This window comes from Sceloporus occidentalis, unplaced genomic scaffold (genome assembly GCF_023333645.1).
Source record: "Sceloporus occidentalis isolate IW3139 unplaced genomic scaffold, rSceOcc1.0.p SCAF_6, whole genome shotgun sequence".
Taxonomy (NCBI): domain Eukaryota; kingdom Metazoa; phylum Chordata; class Lepidosauria; order Squamata; family Phrynosomatidae; genus Sceloporus; species Sceloporus occidentalis.
The window spans coordinates 58993799-59014897 of NW_028316986.1; the positions used below are offsets into that span (position 1 = coordinate 58993799).

Consider the following 21099-nt stretch of genomic DNA (forward strand, 5'->3'; position numbering starts at 1 on the left):
AGGGGAAAAATGGGAGAGGGCAATGGCATTAAAAAAATTCTGATGCCTCATGCCCTAAGACTCATACCACCCCTTATCACAGTCTTAATCTACTTCTTAGGCTGCATCCACACTGCAGAAATAATCCAGTTTGACATCACTTTAACTACCATGACTCAGTGCTAAGGAATTCTGGGAACTCATTTGTTGTGGAACCACAGCTCTCTGACAGAGAAGGCTAAATGTCTCACAAAACTACAGGTCCCACAATTCCATAGCACTTATTCATTGTAGTTAAAGTGGTATCAAACTGGATTATTTCTGCAGCATGGATGCAGCCCTAGTCCCAACTAGGATAGGCAAACTGAATGAAATGGGGACTTGGCAAATCAATGCACAAGGTACTCTTAATTCACTGAGTCTACTCTTACTGAGACTAGTAGAGTTAGAATTGTGAGGCTCTCAAAATGTTGTTGGACTGCAATACTCCTCAGCACTGGCTACTCTAAGGCTGCTGGAAGTTGCTGACCAACAATACCTTGGGCTGCATTATTTACATGCAAGATTTAGACCTACATTTTCCAATTGCTTACCAAATTACCATGCTTCAGGCATGTTGACCATGAGGCGGGGGGGGGGGGGGGGAGATCATTATATCTTTTTATTCAATGTTCTTTCCTTTCATTTTTTGCACTTCAAAACTGGCTGAGAGTGGTTCAGGAAAACTGCCTGACTCACAGGGATGTGCCAATCTATTAGCTCTTGGCACATCCCTGGTCCCCAGGGTGGGGGCGAGGAACAGTCCCTTTTCATTTGCTACCACCTGAACTATAATAGAGCAACTTACTTTCTTCTAGGAGCAGGACTGACTGGCTCCAAATCAGTAATTGCTGTGGAAATCTGATGTCTCTTCAAACAAGAAAATAAAAGTTCTCTTACCCCTGGGAAAGTGTACATGCTCCTTAAATATCCTGATGTGGTATGATTCAACTTGTCTTTGAGAAAATTTAAAAATTCAAAGTTGGGTAAAATGTTTACAGCTTTATGTCTTACTTAGATTCTTTAATCGCAGTAGAAATTATTAAGGATTGGTAATTCTCCAGAAATGTCATCACCAGCACCTCAAACCACTAGAATAAGTCATGGGATCTGGGTGTTCATAAAGAGGTTCTATTATGCCTTTTCTTCTGCATAACAAATAAAATTTGATTTTCCAATGACTATGCTGTGTAAAGCATGACATTCAAATAAAGAAGGGAAGTGATATAATTTAATGACATCAAAGCATCATGTGAGTTACTTAAAATCAAGTTAGCACTCTATTAGCAACTGCCCCTGGTTTTTGGTTTGTTTTTCTCAATGTGCAAGTTAACTGTTTTGTGGTCTTTTAAAATTTATTTTAATATTTTTAAATATATCATTGTTCAAAAACCTGGTCACCCCTAAGTCCACTGTGTATTTTAGAAAGCTGTCTAGATTTGAACTAAAACTCTAAGCAGATTCCAAGATAAACAAACAGGATAATTAGTCTGTTCCATAATTTGTCACTTTTTATTACTATGCCTAATCTGTAGGTAAGATATTTTGGCCTTTGCAACTTCCAGAAGATTGCTCTTCCTATGCTTTCCCCTTTACACCATTCTCCACTAAATGTACTTCTACCTGACAAAGCAATTATCTTAAACTTTCAAAGTTTATTCTTCTATTTCTGTCTCAGTGCATACACAAACTCTGTGCAGGTAAACATTAATCTTGATATGACCTTTTGTAAGAGTATAAGAATACCAACTCTTTCAAAATTTCCAGTTCCTCTCCAGTATCAATACACGTTTCTGAAATATATGCATTGCATAACTGTAATTTGTGGAGTTTTCTAAAACAATAATATTAAGTAGTACCTAACAGTTGCAAACGGTCCTTGGCCATTGCCAAATTTGTCTTCATTTTAGACTGGAGACGGCGAGCTCGTTCATAATGATCTCCTTAAAAAGAAAGTTAAATATTCAGGCACAGTTACAACAGTAATGTTGCTTCTATATTCTACCACAAGAATGTGAACAAAATATTCAAACGACATTACAAAATAGAAATGTGTCTAGAGGTGACTACCACAGCAAAAAGCTTCCATGTTTTACATGCTTAACATTACAAGTCTATACATGCTTTTTTCTCTTTAGGTACAGTGACACACATGGGAAAGGGATGCAAATGAGCACAGTTAACAACAACATGTAGAGATCAGTTATATGTCATCACTTTATTCATAATTAGTCAGTTCCATATTTATAGTTTTATTCCTTCTTTACATTTAGAATGGAGTCAGTGACAACATTAGGACTCTTTCTGAAAAATAATAGCTCAAATTAGAGATTCATAAATTATGGCAAAAGCAAAAGATGTTTTTAAGTCCAATTTATTTCAATGAAGACAGTGAAGACTCTACCCAGCAGAAATCAATGGTACTTCAAAGTCGATATATTTGGCTGGATCTTAATCCCCAAAGTCATTAATTTTGTTAAAATCTAGTAAGATATTAATGAATGTTAATCTATCAGCCATCTCCACTTTATACTGTATTTTGATATATTGGTTTTGCTAATTAAACATACATTTGGTGCCTTCTGACATCAAAATTACACATATGTTTAAAATTTTAATCTTGCTTTGAAGAGAAAAGAAAAAAAATGCTAATATGAGGACTCATAATAAACCTGAGGAAAACAGCTCACTGCCTTTTGACACACACTCCTGTTATCCACAAAGGAAAGCAGGTCATCATCAGATAAAAAGTAACCATAACTAAGTGATATATACAGACTTATTATCCATTCAAAATAATAATTCAAGTAAATGGATCACGGCATAAGAATCTAATATATAGGAGAATATTTATTCATTTCCTATTTCCCAAACTTCTGCATTTTGTTCTTTTGGACAGTAAAGAGATGAAACATGCAATGAAGGCCTAGTAGATACAGTGGAAAAAGACACCTGTGCATTGCAAAGCCTTTCTCCCACACTTCATTTCTTATTTATGAGCTCTGATGTGAAGCCCTACATATACAGTACATATCAATCTGACTATTAACAAATCAGTTCTTTTACGCACAGGGTGTACTTGAGGTTGTGACATGCAACATGTTAGACAGTAAAGTGCAACAGCATCTCAGTATTCCAAATACAGTAGTTCCTAAGGATTAAGACTGCAATCATGATAATAAAAAACAGGAATAGGAAATCAGTGTCTCTCTCTCGATATTGGTGGAATTCAGCTCCCATGAGCCTTGATTATTGCTCATGCTAGTCATGGCAATAGAAGATGTAATTAAATCTGCAAGACCCACATGATTTCCAGATCTTATCTAAACATGGTTTAAATCAGGGGTGAATATCATGTAGACCTCCAAATATTTTGGCTCTGCAAATCTCATCATCCCTTGGCAGCATAGTGAAATGTGAGGAATGTTAGGAGTTTAGTGTCTTGGAAGCTGCAAAATTTCCACTACTGGTCTAGGTGGGTGCTGTTCAAAACAATGGTCTAAAATTTGTATAATTCATTATATAACTGATATCTAGACCATCAGTAAAAAAATTGTGTGGCTCCACTTTGGAAACCAACATCATTCAACAGATAGGAACAAAATCTATTTTGGATTCAGTGTGCCAAACAGACAGTCAAGATTTTAATAGGCTGAAACAGAACTAATCCTGTACAATTTAAGTTACAACCCAACCTTAACTAGCAGATAAACAAATTACTTCCAAATTTATTCTCCCCTGCCAGGAGAAAAGCAGGGTATAAACTGAATGAACAAATGAATGAATGAATAACAGGTTTTGAACCTCTTACTGTAGTGGTTGTTTGCACACTACGCTATTATTAGGCAACAAAAGGAGACAAACTAACCTTTATGATGTGGAAACATTGCATGCTAATTTCTGCACATCAAGCTGCTGGTATAGAGGCACAAAAGCAGATTAGACCTGCTTTCAGCATCTCCTACTAATACTGCTTCAAATGAATTTCAAGTAGAGAATAAAGTAGTTTCAAAGACTGTTTAATCGATCCATAGAAATAACAATATGACAGTGGGATAGAGGAGAAATTTATATTGAAAGAACAACCATATATACTCAACAAAAAGTTGACCTCATGTATAAGTCAATGTCAGGTTTTGGGGCCAACATTTTGCCGTGACCTGTGGATAGGTCAAGGGTAAAACTTGGAGGCTCCTTCAGTGTGTGTATGTGTAGATATGGCAAGAGAGTCTCTCACTGAGGCTTTTCTTCATTGTTTCAGCTTTCATTTCAGCCCGACAAGCAGGCAGGAAGGGGACTCTTGAACAAACAGCAATATCAATCAATCATCCAGGACTCTTTCTGCTTGCCCTTTCTTGACAAACTCCTCTCCACACCACATGGGGAAATTTGAAAGAGCTCCTATCACATTTCCAAAGCGACCTGTAAATAAGTTGATCTGGGTTTTTGGGGTCAATTTTTGGGCATACATTTTCTGACTTATAGATGAGTATATACAATTGTTATTTTAATTATACAAGAACAATTAATTTTAATACTACAATGAAATAGTTCTACTCAATTATTCCATTTCCCTATCCAAAATAGTTATATATATCCATATATACTTGTTAGACTGCACTCACAAGGTTGGCTTACCTTGACCTGTAACTACTACTGCTATTCCTTTCTCCAGTTCTTCAATCCCCTTTCTGTACCATTCAACAGCTTGTTCCTTTTGTCCTGCTGGGGGAAAAAAGGGTTATTTTATTCTTTTTATTATAAGAACAAGTCCTTCAAGCTCCACATACTGTTCAGTAGCTATGTAATGATGCTGCAGAATACAAAATCTAAACAATCTAGTCAAAGACTCCTCCTAGGTACTTTGACAAAAAAAAGGGTTGTGGCACCACAGTATCACTTTATTACCCTTTAAAAATGTTAGAAATCTTTCCTCCTAATATTAAAGATCATTCATAAACAATGTAAAAATATATGCAAGAAACCCAGCTATAAAGATATGCATCCCACACCAGAGCAGACTATCAGACCTTCTACACAGATGCTCACAGGTCAGCCTCAACTTGGGCCATGAACCTTGATCAGATATATCATATAAAAGCACATGTACAGCAAATAGCTCCAGACAGTTCATGACAGCTAGCAGACAAAACCATGTGCAAGAGAGAAAAAATGCAATTAAGCAAGGCAATCAAATATACAAAAAATCCTTCCAAGCAATCAGCCAGAGTTTGAACTGAGCAAGTCATATTATTTGATTCTTCATAAGAGAAAACTCACTACATACGTATGTGCGCATGGCGGGGGGGGGTCATGATGTTAAAAGTAGAAAGGTTCTGTCAACAGACTCCATTCTTTCCTGAAATTATCTATTTCCCGCCCGCTCCCATTTGTCCATTTCCTTTTACCCAACTGTCTCTGATGTGAAATTGGAGATAAAGGAGCATTGCTTCCCCACCCCACTCCATGAGGAAATGCAAGGAGAGCAAGACAAATCCAACTACTGTATTGCCTTTAGTCTGAAATGATGGCAGTAATCCCACTACACACCCTCTTTGTAGTCTGATTAAGAATGAGAGCAAGGGGCAGGGTGGAATCCTTCCACTCAAATGGAGACAACAGCAGGATTCATGTGTCTGAACATTATCTTCCATGCTAAAATGTGAGATTTGGGAGGGCAGGGAATATTCCCTACTCAAGGAGGAGAATGAGGAAGCAGGGAGAACTTTAGGCTCATACCTCAGATTTGTAGAGGGGTAAAACCATACCATGTTACATGATAACGTTAGAAGACCAATCAGCCAAAAAGCTTACTGGGTAAAATAGGGCCAACTACTTTCAGCTAACAGGGAAACAGAGAGAATGTAAAGCAAGTTTCTTAGAAACCAGGCCAGGATAAAAATATAACTTACACTTACAGGATGAGTCTCTCTTAACTGAAATGCTTGAGGCCAGAACTGTTTCGGATTTTGGCATGCCTATATTTGCATATGTACATAATAATGTATCTTGGAGACAGGACCCGAGTTTAAACACAAAATTAATTTATTTTTCGTATACACCTGATACACACAACCCAAGGTAATTTTCTACAATATTTTTATTAGTTTTGTGCATGAAACAAAGTTTGTGTACATTGAACTTTCAGCAAACAAATAATCAAAGTTCCACAATAAAATACAGCCATCCATGGAAAAAATTGGATTTGGAATATTTCAGTTTTTGGACTTTCTGATAAGGGACAGTCAATTCCATATACCTAACTCAAGCAAAAATTGTGTTACAGAGGAAAGAGGTAGTCAGTTCCAGGTGATGCCACATTACTTGTTTGTTAGAGCAAAAAACAAAAAACTTTTTTAAATCCAGCTCTTGTCTACAAGGTTCAAATTTACTAGCAATCCGAAATTATGTAGTTTTAACCACAATTCATTTTGTGGAATCATAGACTCATAGAGCTGGAAGAGACCACAAGGGCCATCCATTCAACCCCCAAAAGGTAGTCTGATCTGATCCAATTCAACCTAAACACTCAAAATCCACAATGGGGCAGTAACTTTATTCAGACTAACCATAATGTCACAAAAGCATGCAAAACTGCAGCTCTTAATGAACAGAAAACCCCCAAATTAAACCACAAGGTTTGCAATTTAGACTCAGTGTCCTAAGGGAGACTGCAGATTCAGTTACTTAGGGGCTCGACAGATGGGAAGAAAGGGGCTTCTTTTTGTGCCACAGAACGGGTGCCACTAGCATGCCCACACGCCATGATGACGCCCCTCATGCACCACATCATTTGGGTGCTGCGCATGGCAGATGTCATCGTCACACGCCTCCATGTAAAGGGTGGCGCTCCAAGATGGCTCCCACAATGTGTGATGCAGCGTGGGAGCGTACAGATGCTCCGCTCTCCCAAGCCCTACTTTTGGCCCCAGACTGGCACAAAGCACCAGTCTGTACTGGGCAAGTGTTGGCAGTTACCACATTATCAAACTGTGGTGACCAGGATTATACATTACACTTAGGGGGCATTCCCACTTGCCTATAAAGCGGATCATGAAGTGAATTAAGAGGTGTCATTCCCACTGATGCCCGAATTAGTTCCGATGCCTGAATTAGTTCCTCAATGCCCTGGAATCGTTTCCACTGCGATTCGATTCAAAATCGAATTATATTGTATAATTCGAATTAGACGCCTATAAACCGGTTAAAAAAAAATAGTAGGTTATAACATGGGTTATTTTTGAAAGCGGGGTACAATTCACGGTATCCGAATGGAAACGAAAGGGTGTCTGATGCGGGAACCTGGAGATGGGAGGAGCAGCGCTCAAGGGGCTGGTCTGGGGGTGTCACCCTCTTTGTTCTCTTTCTGCATCGCCTGCGCCATTTTCTTTCTTCCACTCGCATAGCCTTTCCCCCAGTGGACTGTAACCTCCCCTCTGCTCCTCGTTCATAGACCGATGTGTGAGGAGAGCCATTGAACACCATTTTTAACTATTCTTTTTTCTTTTTTCACCTCTGCCTGAGCACCTGAGCAGCAGATGGGCTTTGCAGTACATGCTTGCTTGATCGGCCCCCAGACAGCCCAGGAAGCAATGGGGGAGGCAAAGGGATTTGGGGAAATGGAGGCTCATTCCAGAGGAACTATGGGATGGGCTTTGCAGGACACGCCTGCTTGATCGCCCCCCAGACAGCAATGGGGGAGGCAAAGCGATTTTGGGGGATGGAGAGCCTGGATGCCCAGGGATCTGAGGGGGGGGGATTGAGCCTTATCTCCTCTCTTCCCCAAAGATTCTCTCCCCAATAATGAAGCCCACTGCCTTCTCCTCCTTGATCCGATTTGCCAAGCCTCCTTCTAGTCTGGGGAGACACAACAGAAGAGCCTTGGATGCAGCCAATTTTCATTGGCTGCCCTAAAAATAAAAAAAACCCTAGACTTGTGACGTCTGAAGCCTAGGCGCTTGATTGACAGCTTGTGGACACAAATGGGAATGGGGAGCAAGTTAATCCGCTTTAAAATAAAGCGATTTAAAATAAATGGGAATGAAAACAGGGTCTAAATGAATTGAGGTAATTTGCCCCTTTTGGTAATGGAAACGATGGGGAAAATTCGAATGATTCCCGGAACATAATCCGAATCAGAATCGCGCCAATATAATCCGTTTTATCTGCCAAGTGGGAACGCCCCCAAAATGTCTTAAGGACACTGGTAGATTTCTAGCAATTACCCTGACTGAAATATCTACGCACATATACCATAAAGATCCTACATGACAACATGTTTTATAAACATATCAATATTTTATCTTTGTTCCAAACCTTCAGCATCAGGAAGAAAGGAATTATTCACCTGACAGTGAAAGTAACAAGTTGCAACGTGTACTTCTGAACATGCCTTTATGTTCTCACACCAGACTAGCAAACCCTGCTGAGGAAGGACCATCCAACAGTAACAAAAACAAATCATCTTGAAAGCTTTGCCACCATCATTCTTGTTGTTGTTAACTACCCTCAAATCGACCTCGACTAATAGCAACCCTATGGATGAGACATCTCCAGGGCCTCCTGTCCCCATCCTCTGCTCAGATCCCGCAGGCTCAGGCCCTTTGGTCCCCCTCTCTTTCTGCTACCTTCTACCTTTCCTAATGATTCATTCCTTCTCACAATGTGGCCTCAACTTAGTCATCCTGGCTTCCAGGGAGCGTTCAGGCTTGATCTGTCCTAGGGCCTGTTTGTTTGAGTTCTTGGCCATCCACAGTATTCTCAGGAGTCTTGTTATTAAAGATATACCTCCGAAGACTAAGGCGAGAACCATCTCTAAAGCATGGTCTTCCCCATCACCATCTGCAGACGTGAGAGCTAGACAGTGAGGAAAGCCCATGCTAAAGGTATCCTATTTCCTCAGCGTTGCCAGTTAGGGAAATAACTCAGCATCTCAGAAGCTGGAGTCTGACAGGCAACAAGAAAGCTGAGATGAAAGCCCAGAACAAAGAGGTCTCTTTCAGCTTCACAGCGCAGCCACCCTCAAAGGGACTCCGCCCACTAGTCCTTCCTGTCACAAGCCCTTCTGCACACAACACCCCCGGCCCTTTCTTCCTGGGGGGAGGGGGGGCGATGATGAAGCCCTCCAACTCTCTCCTCCTTCTAGTCCTTTGTAATGGCAGCCAGAGACTAATAGGAGCGCAGCACTCTGTGCTCTTATCCCTAAGACAGACTGAGAGCTTCCAAAGACACAGCCATGTCACTCTGCAAAAGCAAAGGCATCTTGCATTGAGACGAAATGGAAGGAAGAAGCCGGTACCGTGAGCTTTCCTAGACTGGAGCCTAGGGCCTCGGGCCCATCTTTCCGGAAGCGGGCTTAAGCCTACAGAAGCCCAGGCTACCTGCCTCTTTCTTTCTTTCTTTCTATTGCTGTCGTCTCAAAGGCGCTTCAAGGCCCCTTTGAAGACTCAAAGGCTGCGTCCGCACTGCAGAAATAACCCCGGTTCCTAGAACCCTAGAGGAGGAGGAGGAGGAGGAGGAGGAGGAGGAGGGGCCCTCAAGGGCCATCCAGTCCAACTCCCAGAATTCCATAGCAGAAAGCCAGACAAAGGGTTAAAGCGGTGCCAAAGCGGGTCATTCCTCCAGTCCTTCCTGCCCGTCCTTACCGGCCTCGTCCTCGTCGATGCGGAGGGCGGTGGAGATGCACTCGAAGGCGTGCTTGTGGCAGGCCCTGACCGCCTCCGGAGCGTCTCCGAGGCCGGCGGCGGCGGCGGCGGCTCTCCTGCTGCCCGGGTTGCCCTTGGAGGCGGCCATGGAGAGGGGGGCCCGGCCACCGCCGCCGCCGCCGCCGCGGGAGAGCCTCTCGCAGATCCAGGCGAAGAGCAGCCCCAGCTGGAAGGCCAGGAAGCGGAGCAGCGCGAAGGCGGCGAAGAGCGGGTAGGAGAAGTAGAAGAGGTTCCGCTTGTGGGGAGAAGCCGGAGAAGCAGGAGGCGGAGCAGCCGCCGCCTGAGGGACGGAGGAAGGAGCCTGGGAGCTGGAGGCGGCTGCCGAGCCTTGCTGCTGCTGCTGCTTCTTCTTCCCTCCTCTCCCGCCCGGGGAATTCATTCACCGCCGCCATAATAACAACAGCAACAGCCACCGCCGCCCTGCCATCGCCCCCTCCAGCCCTAACGCTCTCCCTCCCTCGCGCGGACCAGGCCTTTTGTCATCGGTCTGCGCCTGCGCAAACGGGCCCGAGCGCGGGGAAACTACAACTCCCGTCATGCCCTTCGCGCCATAAAGGACGCTCAGGAACGCGCCGTTTTTACTAGAAGCGGTGCGCTCTGGGTAATGTAGTCGGCGGAGAAAGCCTTGCCGAAGGGGAACTATTAGGTTTCCTTGGTTTTCATTTCGCGCATCGAAATATCTCCACACGCTTATTATTGTTATTAATAATGAGAATAATAATAGTAATGGTGGCACGGCAAGCTACACTTCCCAGAGTTCCACAGCATGGAACCGAGGCAGTTAAAGCGGAACGTTCCTACACACTTGAGGATGCGTCCCTCGACTGCTTTGCTTCGCTTAGCTCAGGCCTAGACCAACCGCCGTTTCCCCTTAAGCCCCGCCCCTTCCATTGTTACGTGATTCCCCTCAACCGCCGCGGCCGGAGAATATTTGCGACAGTTCCCTTCCTTCATTTACGGCCTTTCACGACGTCCGAGGCTGCTTCTGCTGCTTAGAGCGACGGTTGTTTCTCTCGTTGCTTCGCGACGCTCTCTCTCCTGAATTCAGCTTCGAAGCGAGGTAAGAGTTTGGGGGGAGCCTGGACAGAAGGAGGCCCGGCTGTCGCTTGGAAACCTCCAAGGGGAGAGGGGGGGAGACACCCCTGGGACCCCTGCCCTCGCCTCTCATCCCTTTCCAGCCCAGGAGCCTCAGGTGAATATCACACGCTACACTGTTATAGCGCTCTTGTCCCGCTTTCACAGCTGCGGCTGCCTCCTGAGGCATCCTGGGATTTGTAGTTTGGACAGGGCCGTTTAGAATTCTCGACCAGAGAGCCCTTAGGCCTGCTTAAACTACAAAGACCATAATTCCACAGGAGGCGGTCATCGCAGTTAAAGTGGTTTCATACCGCTATAGCAGTGTGGCGTGGTATATAACGCTTTTCATGGTTGGCTGAGAAGGTGGACGGGCTTTGGTCTGAAACAGGAACAATCCCAGTTTGAGACCGCTTTAACTGCCCAGGCTCAGTGCTAGGGAATCATGGGAACTGTAGTTTTGTGAGACATTTAGCCTTCTCTGTCACAAAAATCTAGTTCCACAATAAAATACAGTTCCCAAAGTGCCCTAGCATTGAGCCAGGGCAGTTAAAGCAGTCTCAAACTGGATTATTCCTGCAGTGTGTTTTGGACCAGGGTCGTCTCCTTTTCTTTGCTTCCTCCCTGACAGAGACTCTTTGGGGTTGCTCTTAAAAGCCGTGTAATAAAAGTAAGAGATTTTGTAAGGGGATGCATCCGCACTGCAGAAATAATGCTGTTTGACACGGCTTTAACTGCCAGGGCTCAATGCTATGGAATCCTGGGATTTGTAGTTTGGTGGGATGTTTTGCCAGAGAACTCTGGTGCCACCACAGACTACAAATCCCAGGATTCCATGGCATTGAGCTCTGGCAGTTAAACTGGTGTCAAACTGGGTTGTTTCTACACTGCGGATGCAGCCTAGGATACACGCAGAAGGCTGCCATCCTGCTTACTTGGGAATGAGACCCTTTGGAATAAACCAAGCCTGCTTAGGGTAAGTGTGCATGAGTCTCTTTTATGGACTTTGAAACGGTGTAATTTTCTTGCTCTGTAAGATTCATGCTGATAGGAGTTGTTCACAGCATTTGGACCATTGGAGATATTTTGCGTATCAGCTTTTAAAATATACGGCAATGTAAATGGCAACATGTTTTCTGTGTTTTTCCTTCCAGGGCTACCTTTGGTAAAGTCTACACATCATGGACACGGAACAGATCATGGAGGCCCAGCCACAGGTGATGCTAAAAGCATAAACAGTTACCCATAATATTATTTGTTTTTTTAATACTTGTTTTTCATTTTTAAATTGTGTGTGTTGTTTTCCAGGCTCCTGAAAATCCTCATGCGGAGTATGGCCTAACAGAAAACGTAGAGGTAACTAATATCATCCTTAGAATTATTCTTAGTTAAAGCTGGACCTATTAGGGCACTGTCCTGCATAATTTGCTTAAATGTACAACAGTCAGCCCTGGTTATTACTTTACTGGGAGACTGCCAATGAATCTCAGGTGCTGTGAGCTATATTTTAGAGGAAGGAACCATCCAGCAAAACCATCTCTTACATATTCCTTGCCTAAGAAAATCCTGTGAAATTCATGAGGTCACCATAAGTCAACAGGCTACCTGAGGGCATGTGGGTACATACACATATAATGAAAATGACAACCTGTCATAAGTCATTATGTTCCCTCTATGTTGATGGGGGGAGGGGACATAATGACTTATGGTAGGTTGCTAGTGGACGATATCACATGGGAGGAATGTCTCCCAAATTCGAAAAAAAAAGAAAGTAGGGATGCAAATGGTTGTTAAACGCATAGAAGAACACAGCGCCCACCCCAAAGCCAAAGTAGTGCGAATGCAAAAGAAGTTATCATATGAGTACGTACCCTTCCTAGTCTAGAGTTCAAAATTAGTATCCTTGCACAGGCGCAGTGAGAGTAGAATTGGATCGTGACCTTTTTACACTTCCTGCTTGCCTCCAGTTCCCGTAGTTTTGCCTTGTTTCACATTATTTGTTCATTCATTACCCCTTATTTCACATTATTTAGGCAATTCACGTTATTTAGTCATTCATAATTCTTTATTTCAGGTTATTTAGGCAATGCACTTTATTTGTGCATTCATTACCCCTCATTTCATGTTATCTAGGCAATTCACCAATTCAAAATCAGTCCAAAGCAACCTTGTGCTTGGTTTGAGCATTGGACTATGGCTCTAGAAGGCAGGGATGGAAGTCACACTCTCTCAGCCTCCTCAGTGCAAGTCACGCTCTCTCAGCCTCCTCAGAAAATGGCAATGGAAAATCCCACCTGAATAAACCTGCCAAGAAAACCCAAAAAGCGGGGTGGGGGGTTCTCCAGATGGTTGTGTGTGAGAGAGAGACACTGTGTCTGTGCCTTTAAGTCTCCAGCTATTGGCCGGGGGGGGGGGGGGGGGAGAGACAGAGTCCCTTCCATTAGGCAGAGCTTTTCTGCAGCCATGTTGTGGGGGGCCTTGGTCCTCCTTGGTTCTAACCTGGCCCTTTGGTAGTCCCGTTGAAGGTAATGGTGCTGTCGGGGGGGTGGGGGGGAAGCTGTGCAGGAACCAAAGCTGGCGACTAAGGCTACATCCATACTGGAGGAATAACCCAGTGTGGTACCGCTTTAACTCTTTGTGGCTCAAGGCTATGGAATTCTGGGAGTTGGAGTTTGTTGTGAGCCCAGAGCGATGCCCCTGAGGGGAGGAAAACAGACCCCCATTCCCTAGGCTGCCCCACTCCATCACCCCCCAAAGGAGGAGGAATGAGGGAAGGAGAACAACCCTTTGGGGCTAATAAAAAAGGGGAGGATTTTCCCCTCTTTTTGAAGCCCCCTGGCCCTGGAGGGAGAAAGGAAGGAAGGCAAAAAGGTGCCTGAGGGGCACAAGGGGCCAGGAGCAGGGCAAGCCCCAAGCCCACCATTTTGAGCAGAGAGAGAGCTTGCAGGGCGCCTCATGGAGAGCCTCCCCCCCCACTCTTTCCTGTCAAAAACAGCTGCTTTTCCTCCCAGCTGCCGGGGAAGACCTAGGAGCCCTGGAAGCCAAAACGAAATGGAGGATCATGGGAATTGATGCAGGGGGAATACCCGGGCCACAGCAGACATGCATATCACACCAAACAACACCGCATTGAATGCGAAGTAGCTTGGGAATAGGATTTGTGAATTCCCTAGTTCACCGAATTTACTTAAGTGTGGATTGATGCGTGATTGCGTTCGGAATGCGAGCGAATGCGTCTGATAACCTTTCGCACAATAACGTAAATACGCATGATTGCGTTCAGGATGACACTGGATTATACTTCCAATTTCAGTCATGTGATATCGTCCAGTGTTGACATGTTCTCTAGGATTCATTGTGGGAAAAATTAATTAAATGGTGTTAATGAAGCTGAGACCCTGCATTGAGCAGGCAGAGAATAAGGTTCTAACTGCATACTTGCATGTCCTGCTCACTCTGATGGCTTTCAGACTGTGGAAGGGCCCTGCTGCTGCTGCTTACTGCTGGGGAAAGAGGGAGGGGGAGGTAGTTCAGATCAGGAAGAAGCAGCTGGTGTCAGCTCAGAGGGGCAAAAGGAACAGGGGCGGGATACAAACCGCCATATAGTGTCAGGGATGATGGGAGTTGTAGCACTTCACCTCTGGCTCGAACTCACCACCTTGTTACGCACCGGCGCTGACCAGTTTTGGCCAGTGGTTAAAGCTTTGCTCTAAAGCAGCAGAGTTACAGAGAATAGGCTGAAGACCCTGACAAACTCTCCAAGCCTTCTCACTCTTGCTTCCACAGAAGTCTTCTCACTTCTTCAGGATCCAGCTGGCTCTTGTCTCTTCACTCAAGACACCAGACAACTCAGTAGTCTTATATAAAAGATCTACTTTATTCTACTATATACAGCTCCAAAACTATCCAATACAACAATACTCCTCCACAACTACTACCCACTACTACTACCCACAAAATACATTAGGAATCATAGCCATTATTCTAGTCCTTGGATCATACCACCCACTCTTGTCAGTATCCACCCAGTGGGCGTGTACATCCACTCTCATTGGTTCTCTTGGTTCATCCCTCAATTAATGATTTCATCATCTCAGCCTTGACCACTTAACAATTCACAGGTGTGTTCAATTATCCACTTTGCATTTCTGTCCTTGGCATTTAGGACTTGTTAATTGCTTTACCTTCTACACCTGTGTGGCTCTTAATTGCTTCTGCTGAGTCACCCTGACTCTCACATACAAGTTTTATTTCTTTCACTGTATATCCCATGTTGCATTTTCCTTAACATATAGTACGTATTGTATACGTACTAGGGTTAGGAAGGGGCGGTGCTTCCGCACCCCCCTAACCCTAGTACGTATACAATACGTACAAGATGGCGGCGCCCCTTCCACATGGGCGCCTCCATCTTTACAGCGTCCAGACGTGTTGTGGCGCTAATGACGTCATGAATGCGCCCTTGGCGCTTCGCGACGTCATCAGTGCACCGCGGAAAGAAGCTCAGAAATGGAGCTTCTTTTTTGTTCCGTGTGGGAGCCGCGCGGTTTGGCTGCTGCAGCTCCCGCACGGAGCAAATGGCGCCGGCGGGGGAATGCCGCAAAGCGGCGGTTTGTATCCCGCCAGGGTTATGCTAGTTAGAATGCACCCCCTTTTCTCTGACTTGGGGGCTTCAGAGCATCCACATCTTCATTGTCTGAACTGCTTTCCTCTCTTCCCCACCATTAGGCTGCAGAGCAGCAGCAGACCCTCCTGGTGCTTGACTGCCATTGCAGGGGTTGGGTGGGTTAGAGGAACACTGGGAGCCAGAGAATATCTCTTTGCATCCCATCCAAAGAGAGAGACGTATGTGTACATGTGTCACTAAATGTAAACCACCCCATAAATGAGTTTTGTGTTATCTGTTCTAAAAAAAAAAGTGCAGTTATTCAGGCATGGGTTTACAAAACAATGCTGTGTTGTGTACAAAAATATAGACACTCACGTTGATGTTATTTTATTATGTGCTTTGCATATTTTTGTGTACTTTTGGATACAACAGAACTTTACCTTGGGAACTAGAAATCCCACTTAGAAATACCTGCTGTAGAGCTTTAAAAGCAAGCCATGTGGAGGCACTCTAAGAGTTTTACTCAGTGGTAAATCTTCAATGATAAATCACTCAACGGTAAATCTCTTCTGACAGGCATTCCACAATTTGGGGGGGGGGGGGGGGGTAGGAGAAGAAAAAGTCCTTTGGGAAACTGTTGCCAGGTTTGTCTTGGCTGATTGGAGCAAATGTTTCCTAGAGGACCTGAGTGTACCGGGATGATTATACAGGTGAAGGCAATCCTGTAGGCAGATGGATCTTGAAGCCCCGTCCAACTCTATGATTCTGTGATTTTAGGGCCAGTTTACTTAAAATGCATGACTTGATACTTTCAACTAAAACATTTGTGTTATCTTAATGAAGTGCATGTTTTATATTTTTAAGCGAATAGTGGAAAATGAGAAAGCAAATGCAGAGAAAACATCAAAGCAGAAAGTAGATCTTCAGTCATTGCCTACACGTGCCTATCTGGATCAGACGGTAGTGCCTATCTTACTACAAGGACTTGCGGTGCTTGCAAAGGAAAGGTATGGTGATACGTTAATGCTTTTACAAATGTCACATATACTTGGATATGTTACACCTAGCTCTTATATAAACCAAATAGGGTGGCAAATTTCTGTTTGGATAAACTTTTTTCATTGGCCAGCAGCTTGTAGCATTCAGACAGATGCACTTTTCAAAGGAATTAAAAGATGACAATTTTAGTTATTTTTGATTAATGTAAAAACAAAGAATTACTGTTAAAAATTGCAACACGAATGGTAATGAACTAATTTGGGTGGGTATGTTTGAACTGTAATGAATTAGCCACTTTCTGAGCTCTGGGCTTCATTAACAGAAACATAATGAAAAGAAATCATTCTGTATTAATGCCACAGCAACTTAGAGGTCTTTAAACAGAGGCTGGATGGCCATCTGTCGGGGATGCTTTGGTTTAGATTTCCTGCATGGCAGGGGGTTGGACTGGATGGCCTTTGTGGTCTCTTCCAACTCTATGATTCTATGATTTTTTCTAACTGTAGCCTGGGGCTCTCACTCTCTCCCCCACACACACACACACACACACTCCTTCATACAAAACACCAACACTCTGACTGTGCTAGTTACCTATGTTAAAGGATTTGGGTGGGGAGTATGGAAGCCTTTTTCATGTGAGCTCCTCCCCACATTTTAAAATAGTGTAGTCCAAATGCAACTTTACCACTTCATCTGATTTTTTTTTTTTTTTTTTTTTGAAGAATACAATGGATGACTTGAAATGCGAAGAGGATAAGTTTTCAGAGACTTTATTTTACCTATGTGGGAGCAGTTTAGTATGACAATAGCCTTCATTAATTGAACACTATAACTGACATAGAATTGAGACAAAGCTGTATTAGTCTGGAATATGAGTATGCAAAGGATCTTCTGGCCTCTTTGAGACTAACTAACTGTGTGAAAGAAATTGTAGCAGAAGTGTTCCTAGACTTGGTTTACTTCCTCAGATATATGGAGTGAACTGGTCCCCAGGAAAGACCTTTATAATCAGACTGTATGAATAGCCTACAAATGCAAAACTTGTGGGTATGGTGATGAGGTAACTTCAGTTTTAATTGGTCATTGAGGGACAAAGGCAGGAGGGAAGATGTCACCTAAGGCCAGGGTGGGTGGGAAGACATGATAAACTGTTTAAAAGTGGCTGAGGTTGGAGTGTTAACCGATATTATAATAGATGTAGCGTGAACACTCCAGCCTCACAAGGACACTCTTACCCTGTTTATCATATCTCCTTTCTGGCTCCAAGCCTGCACACACCACATTCCAAAATTCTCTCCACCATTCAGCCACCCACTCTGGCCTTAAGCAACATCTTTCCTCTTGCCTTTGTCCCTCAGTGACCATAACAGTCACAGTAAACAGAAAAATGCAGTCTGATTTTAAAACCAGTTAAGTCCATAGGATTCTTTTATCCTTGCTTTTCTTAGTGGTAGAGTACTGTTACTGGATCCCAATTTCTCCTCTTCCCTTTACTGATAGAATTTTTAAGGAAAGGAAGGGGGTAGCCTAATGTGGAAGTTCTAAGAGTCAAGTATTTGAACCTCACTGTAGATCTTTCCTTCCTTTTACTTTATGTCCAGAGAAGAGCTAAGAAGTTTTCTCTTTCTCCCTTCCCAAAGCAGAAAAGGGCTGGAATAGACAATCTGACTGTGGAAATTAAAGCACTATTGACTGGACTACTAAGAAATTAATGTCTCATTAGAAATTCACTTTCTGCAAGTTAAAAATAAGCAGACCAAATAACTGAAACAGATCTGCCATTCTTTACAGTTTTAAAATTTAGCCTGTATAAGGATGGGAAACCATTGGCCCAGGAAAAGCTGCCAGTTGTTGCCTTTCTATCTAACCTGCAGTCTTTCCTACTCCTGCCCTCTCCTTTATGTGTTTAGCAGAAAAAACACGGGGGACTGTCACAAGACTAATGGACTACTCTGTCCTTCTCTTTCTAAGTTGGCTGAACCAGGAGGGATCACAAGGAGGGTCTTCTTTTCCTTTGCAGCTGGCACAGAGGCAGAGTGAGATGCCAATTGAGGGGTCAGAGTAGCTTGTCTTTCCTCCCTCAATCCCCATTTTCCATGCTGACCATTAAGAGAAACCCTTTCCTTCTTAGTCAGCAAAAAAAAAAAAAAAAAAAAAAAAAAATATCCAAGCAAGCTAGCAGCAGAGGGCATGCAGCATTAAACAGGATGCTATTAATCTGAATAAAATGCAAGGTGTGTTAATGGGGAACAGGGAACCTAAATTATCTCAGACAAAGGGTATGGTAAGAAGTCATGGGATGTGAGGACAAAACATGATACTACACAATGAAAGATAGGAAGAATTTGGGGGGGGGGGGGGAGTTTTCTCTCTGGCTTCACACAGTACCACCACTAGACTATAGTCTGTGTCAACAATAAGGTCCCTCTCTCTGTAAAATACGAGAGATAACATATAAAAATGATCTTCTGACTGAGATGTATATGCTAGCAAGTGATTTGATTTACACACTATCTTGTCTGGGTGTGCCAAGTGTTGGTTACATTATATCTTGAAATAAAACACATACCTCAACTAGCTACGTCAGAAATTACTTCTCTTTTTTCCTTTTCAGACCACCAAATCCTATTGAATATCTGGCAGCATATCTTTTAAAAAATAAGGCACAGTATGAGGACCGAAATTAATTTCATCCAAAGAGGACCATCTGATTGCTCAGCATATATGTTAAATAAACATGAATCATTGACTGGTGTATAAATCTGACAAAACCAAAATCCTAATATACGGATTTCTTAAACCTTTTCTTGTATTATTTAAAAAACATACCTTGCGTTTTATATCCTTCCTTGTTTTAAGCTAGCATTTAAACAAAAGCGTCCAAAATAAAGTCATGACATTTCAATTAGGTGAGTAGTTTAATTATTCCATGGTCATAGTCCTATACACAAGTGCTTAAATCTCTTTGGCTTCTTTGGGCCTTACAAGTACATGGGATTGCTCTGCATAAGATAGTCACCAGAGTATGTCACTTATTTAGATGTAGCCTTTTCAGCTTGTATGAAATAAAAGCATCTTGATTAAGGCAATGCCAACACAGAGATGGAAAAATTAAAATCCTGGTAAATCTAATTCTAAGAGCAAGATGCAAAAAAGAGCTTGGTGTTCTTATTGCACAGGGTCTGACAGAAAGCAAGGCAGCTGAGAATCGTAACATGAGTCATGGAGCTGGAGAACATACACACAGGCAATTCTGAAGCTGGAATTGAAGGCTTTTAAGCTAGAGCTTTCACAGCTCCACCCAGGATACAGCTGAAGGCTAGTTATCCAAGGAAAGATCTTGGAATGGGTCTTATTAAATAACCCTTTCATCATGAAGAATTATTTATAGGTGGAGGCCCTGCTTAATCCAAGGGCTGGTCCATTTTTAGACATCTGTGTTCCATCTAACTAGATGGTAACAATGCTTTAGCCACTATGTCAAAAATTGGCATCTGAATCTTGATAATACTGTCTCTACTGAGGGCCCAGGAGCAATCTGGTCTCTCATCCAGCCTCCTGAAAAGTGTTTCCAAGATGCTCAGATTGTAGAGCTCTAGGCCTTTCTCTAAAGATTCCTCAGAGAGTGAGGCTTTCAGAATTCTCAAACCTCTTGGAAGAATATTGTTTATTAAGCTATTCCTATTCTACTGAAATGGTGCAGGGCTTATATCTAGTAATATAAACATATACTGCCTACAGATTACGCATTGGAAATTAATTTTGCATTGTGGATTTGACAGATTACTATAGTTACTAGTGTGATTTAATCATACCTATTCCTAATAATATATAAGAAGTGTTAAATGGGAGACTAATTTCTAACTGGTTTTAGTAATAATCCTCAACCACCCACCACCCCCATTTTTAAACTGATATCTTTGGATTTAGCTATTTCATCTTGTTGGTTGCAATGAGATAAAGAAGATTTTAAATAGGCACTTGAGTTAATGGGAGAGCACACATTGCTGGCTAACTTGATCTTCCTGTAGCTTCTGATGACTTCAGAAGGAGACCACTGCTCAATAATAAAGCAATATTCTGCATGCTCATATATCCTAGGTCTGGCTCTGACGTTTGTTCAATACGATCTTGTAGCCAGATTAACCAGGATCTCTGCATAAGGCCCTAAAGAGCTACTTGCCAGTCAAAGGAGACACAGATGGATTAGATGACATCCATTCTGTCTGTCTTAATATAAACAGTTTTATATATACAAAGTGAGTTCAGTGTGACAGTTACATTTAATTCACATATGCACTGTCTTGGGAGTAAATACTGTGCTATCATCATCCTCAAAATTCATCTGTCATTCATATCAACATTGCTTAGAATATGATATGTCACCTGTTACCCTGAAAGGACAGGTTGAAGAAAAACTGAATCACCAGTTGTACATTGAAAAAGAATTTGATACACACATCTTCGTAGAGAAACTTGAAGCAAGAAGACAAACTCTGTTTCTTACAGTCATGGAAACAAGAAAGCCAAACAACACTGAATGGGGTTTGCTTTTCTGATACATACAATTAATATTGTGTAGCTGCCTTTCTGTTGTTCTAGTGTGGTTACCAGCATGAGGGAGTATAAGGAATTCTTGTAGTACTTGACAAAAATTAAGTACAATTCATAAAATGCTTTCCTTGTTCCAGTTCC

The 21099-nt window shown here is 42.8% G+C and overlaps 2 protein-coding genes across 7 annotated transcripts in view; one reads left to right on the forward strand and one right to left on the reverse strand.

The window, feature by feature from the left end:
* SPAST (spastin) overlaps nt 1–10532 on the reverse strand; it is a 48334-nt gene extending 37802 nt beyond the window's left edge. For 3 of the 5 annotated variants that reach the window (XM_089529776.1, XM_089529774.1, XM_089529778.1), the window contains exons 1-3: nt 9663–10532; nt 4657–4743; nt 1878–1961 (exon numbers count right to left, since the gene is read on the reverse strand). In XM_089529776.1, the coding sequence (XP_089385902.1) occupies nt 1878–1961; nt 4657–4743; nt 9663–10101 (610 nt within the window). In that variant the 5' untranslated portion in view covers nt 10102–10532. The remainder of the gene's footprint in view (nt 1–1877; nt 1962–4656; nt 4744–9662) is intronic. The other 2 variants (XM_089529777.1, XM_089529775.1) reach the window with 1 other exon arrangement.
* On the forward strand, nt 10505–19309 carry DPY30 (dpy-30 histone methyltransferase complex regulatory subunit). 2 transcript variants are annotated; one of them, XM_089529779.1, is made up of 5 exons: nt 10505–10782; nt 11951–12013; nt 12105–12152; nt 16270–16412; nt 19019–19309. In XM_089529779.1, the coding sequence occupies exons 2-5, from the start codon at nt 11978–11980 to the stop codon at nt 19089–19091; spliced, it is 300 nt and encodes a 99-aa protein (XP_089385905.1). In that variant the 5' UTR covers nt 10505–10782; nt 11951–11977; the 3' UTR covers nt 19092–19309. The 2 variants fall into 2 exon arrangements, with proteins under 2 accessions (XP_089385905.1, XP_089385906.1); XM_089529780.1 differs by lacking the exon at nt 10505–10782 and adding an exon at nt 10853–10914.
* The last annotated feature ends 1790 nt before the right edge of the window (nt 19310–21099 follow it).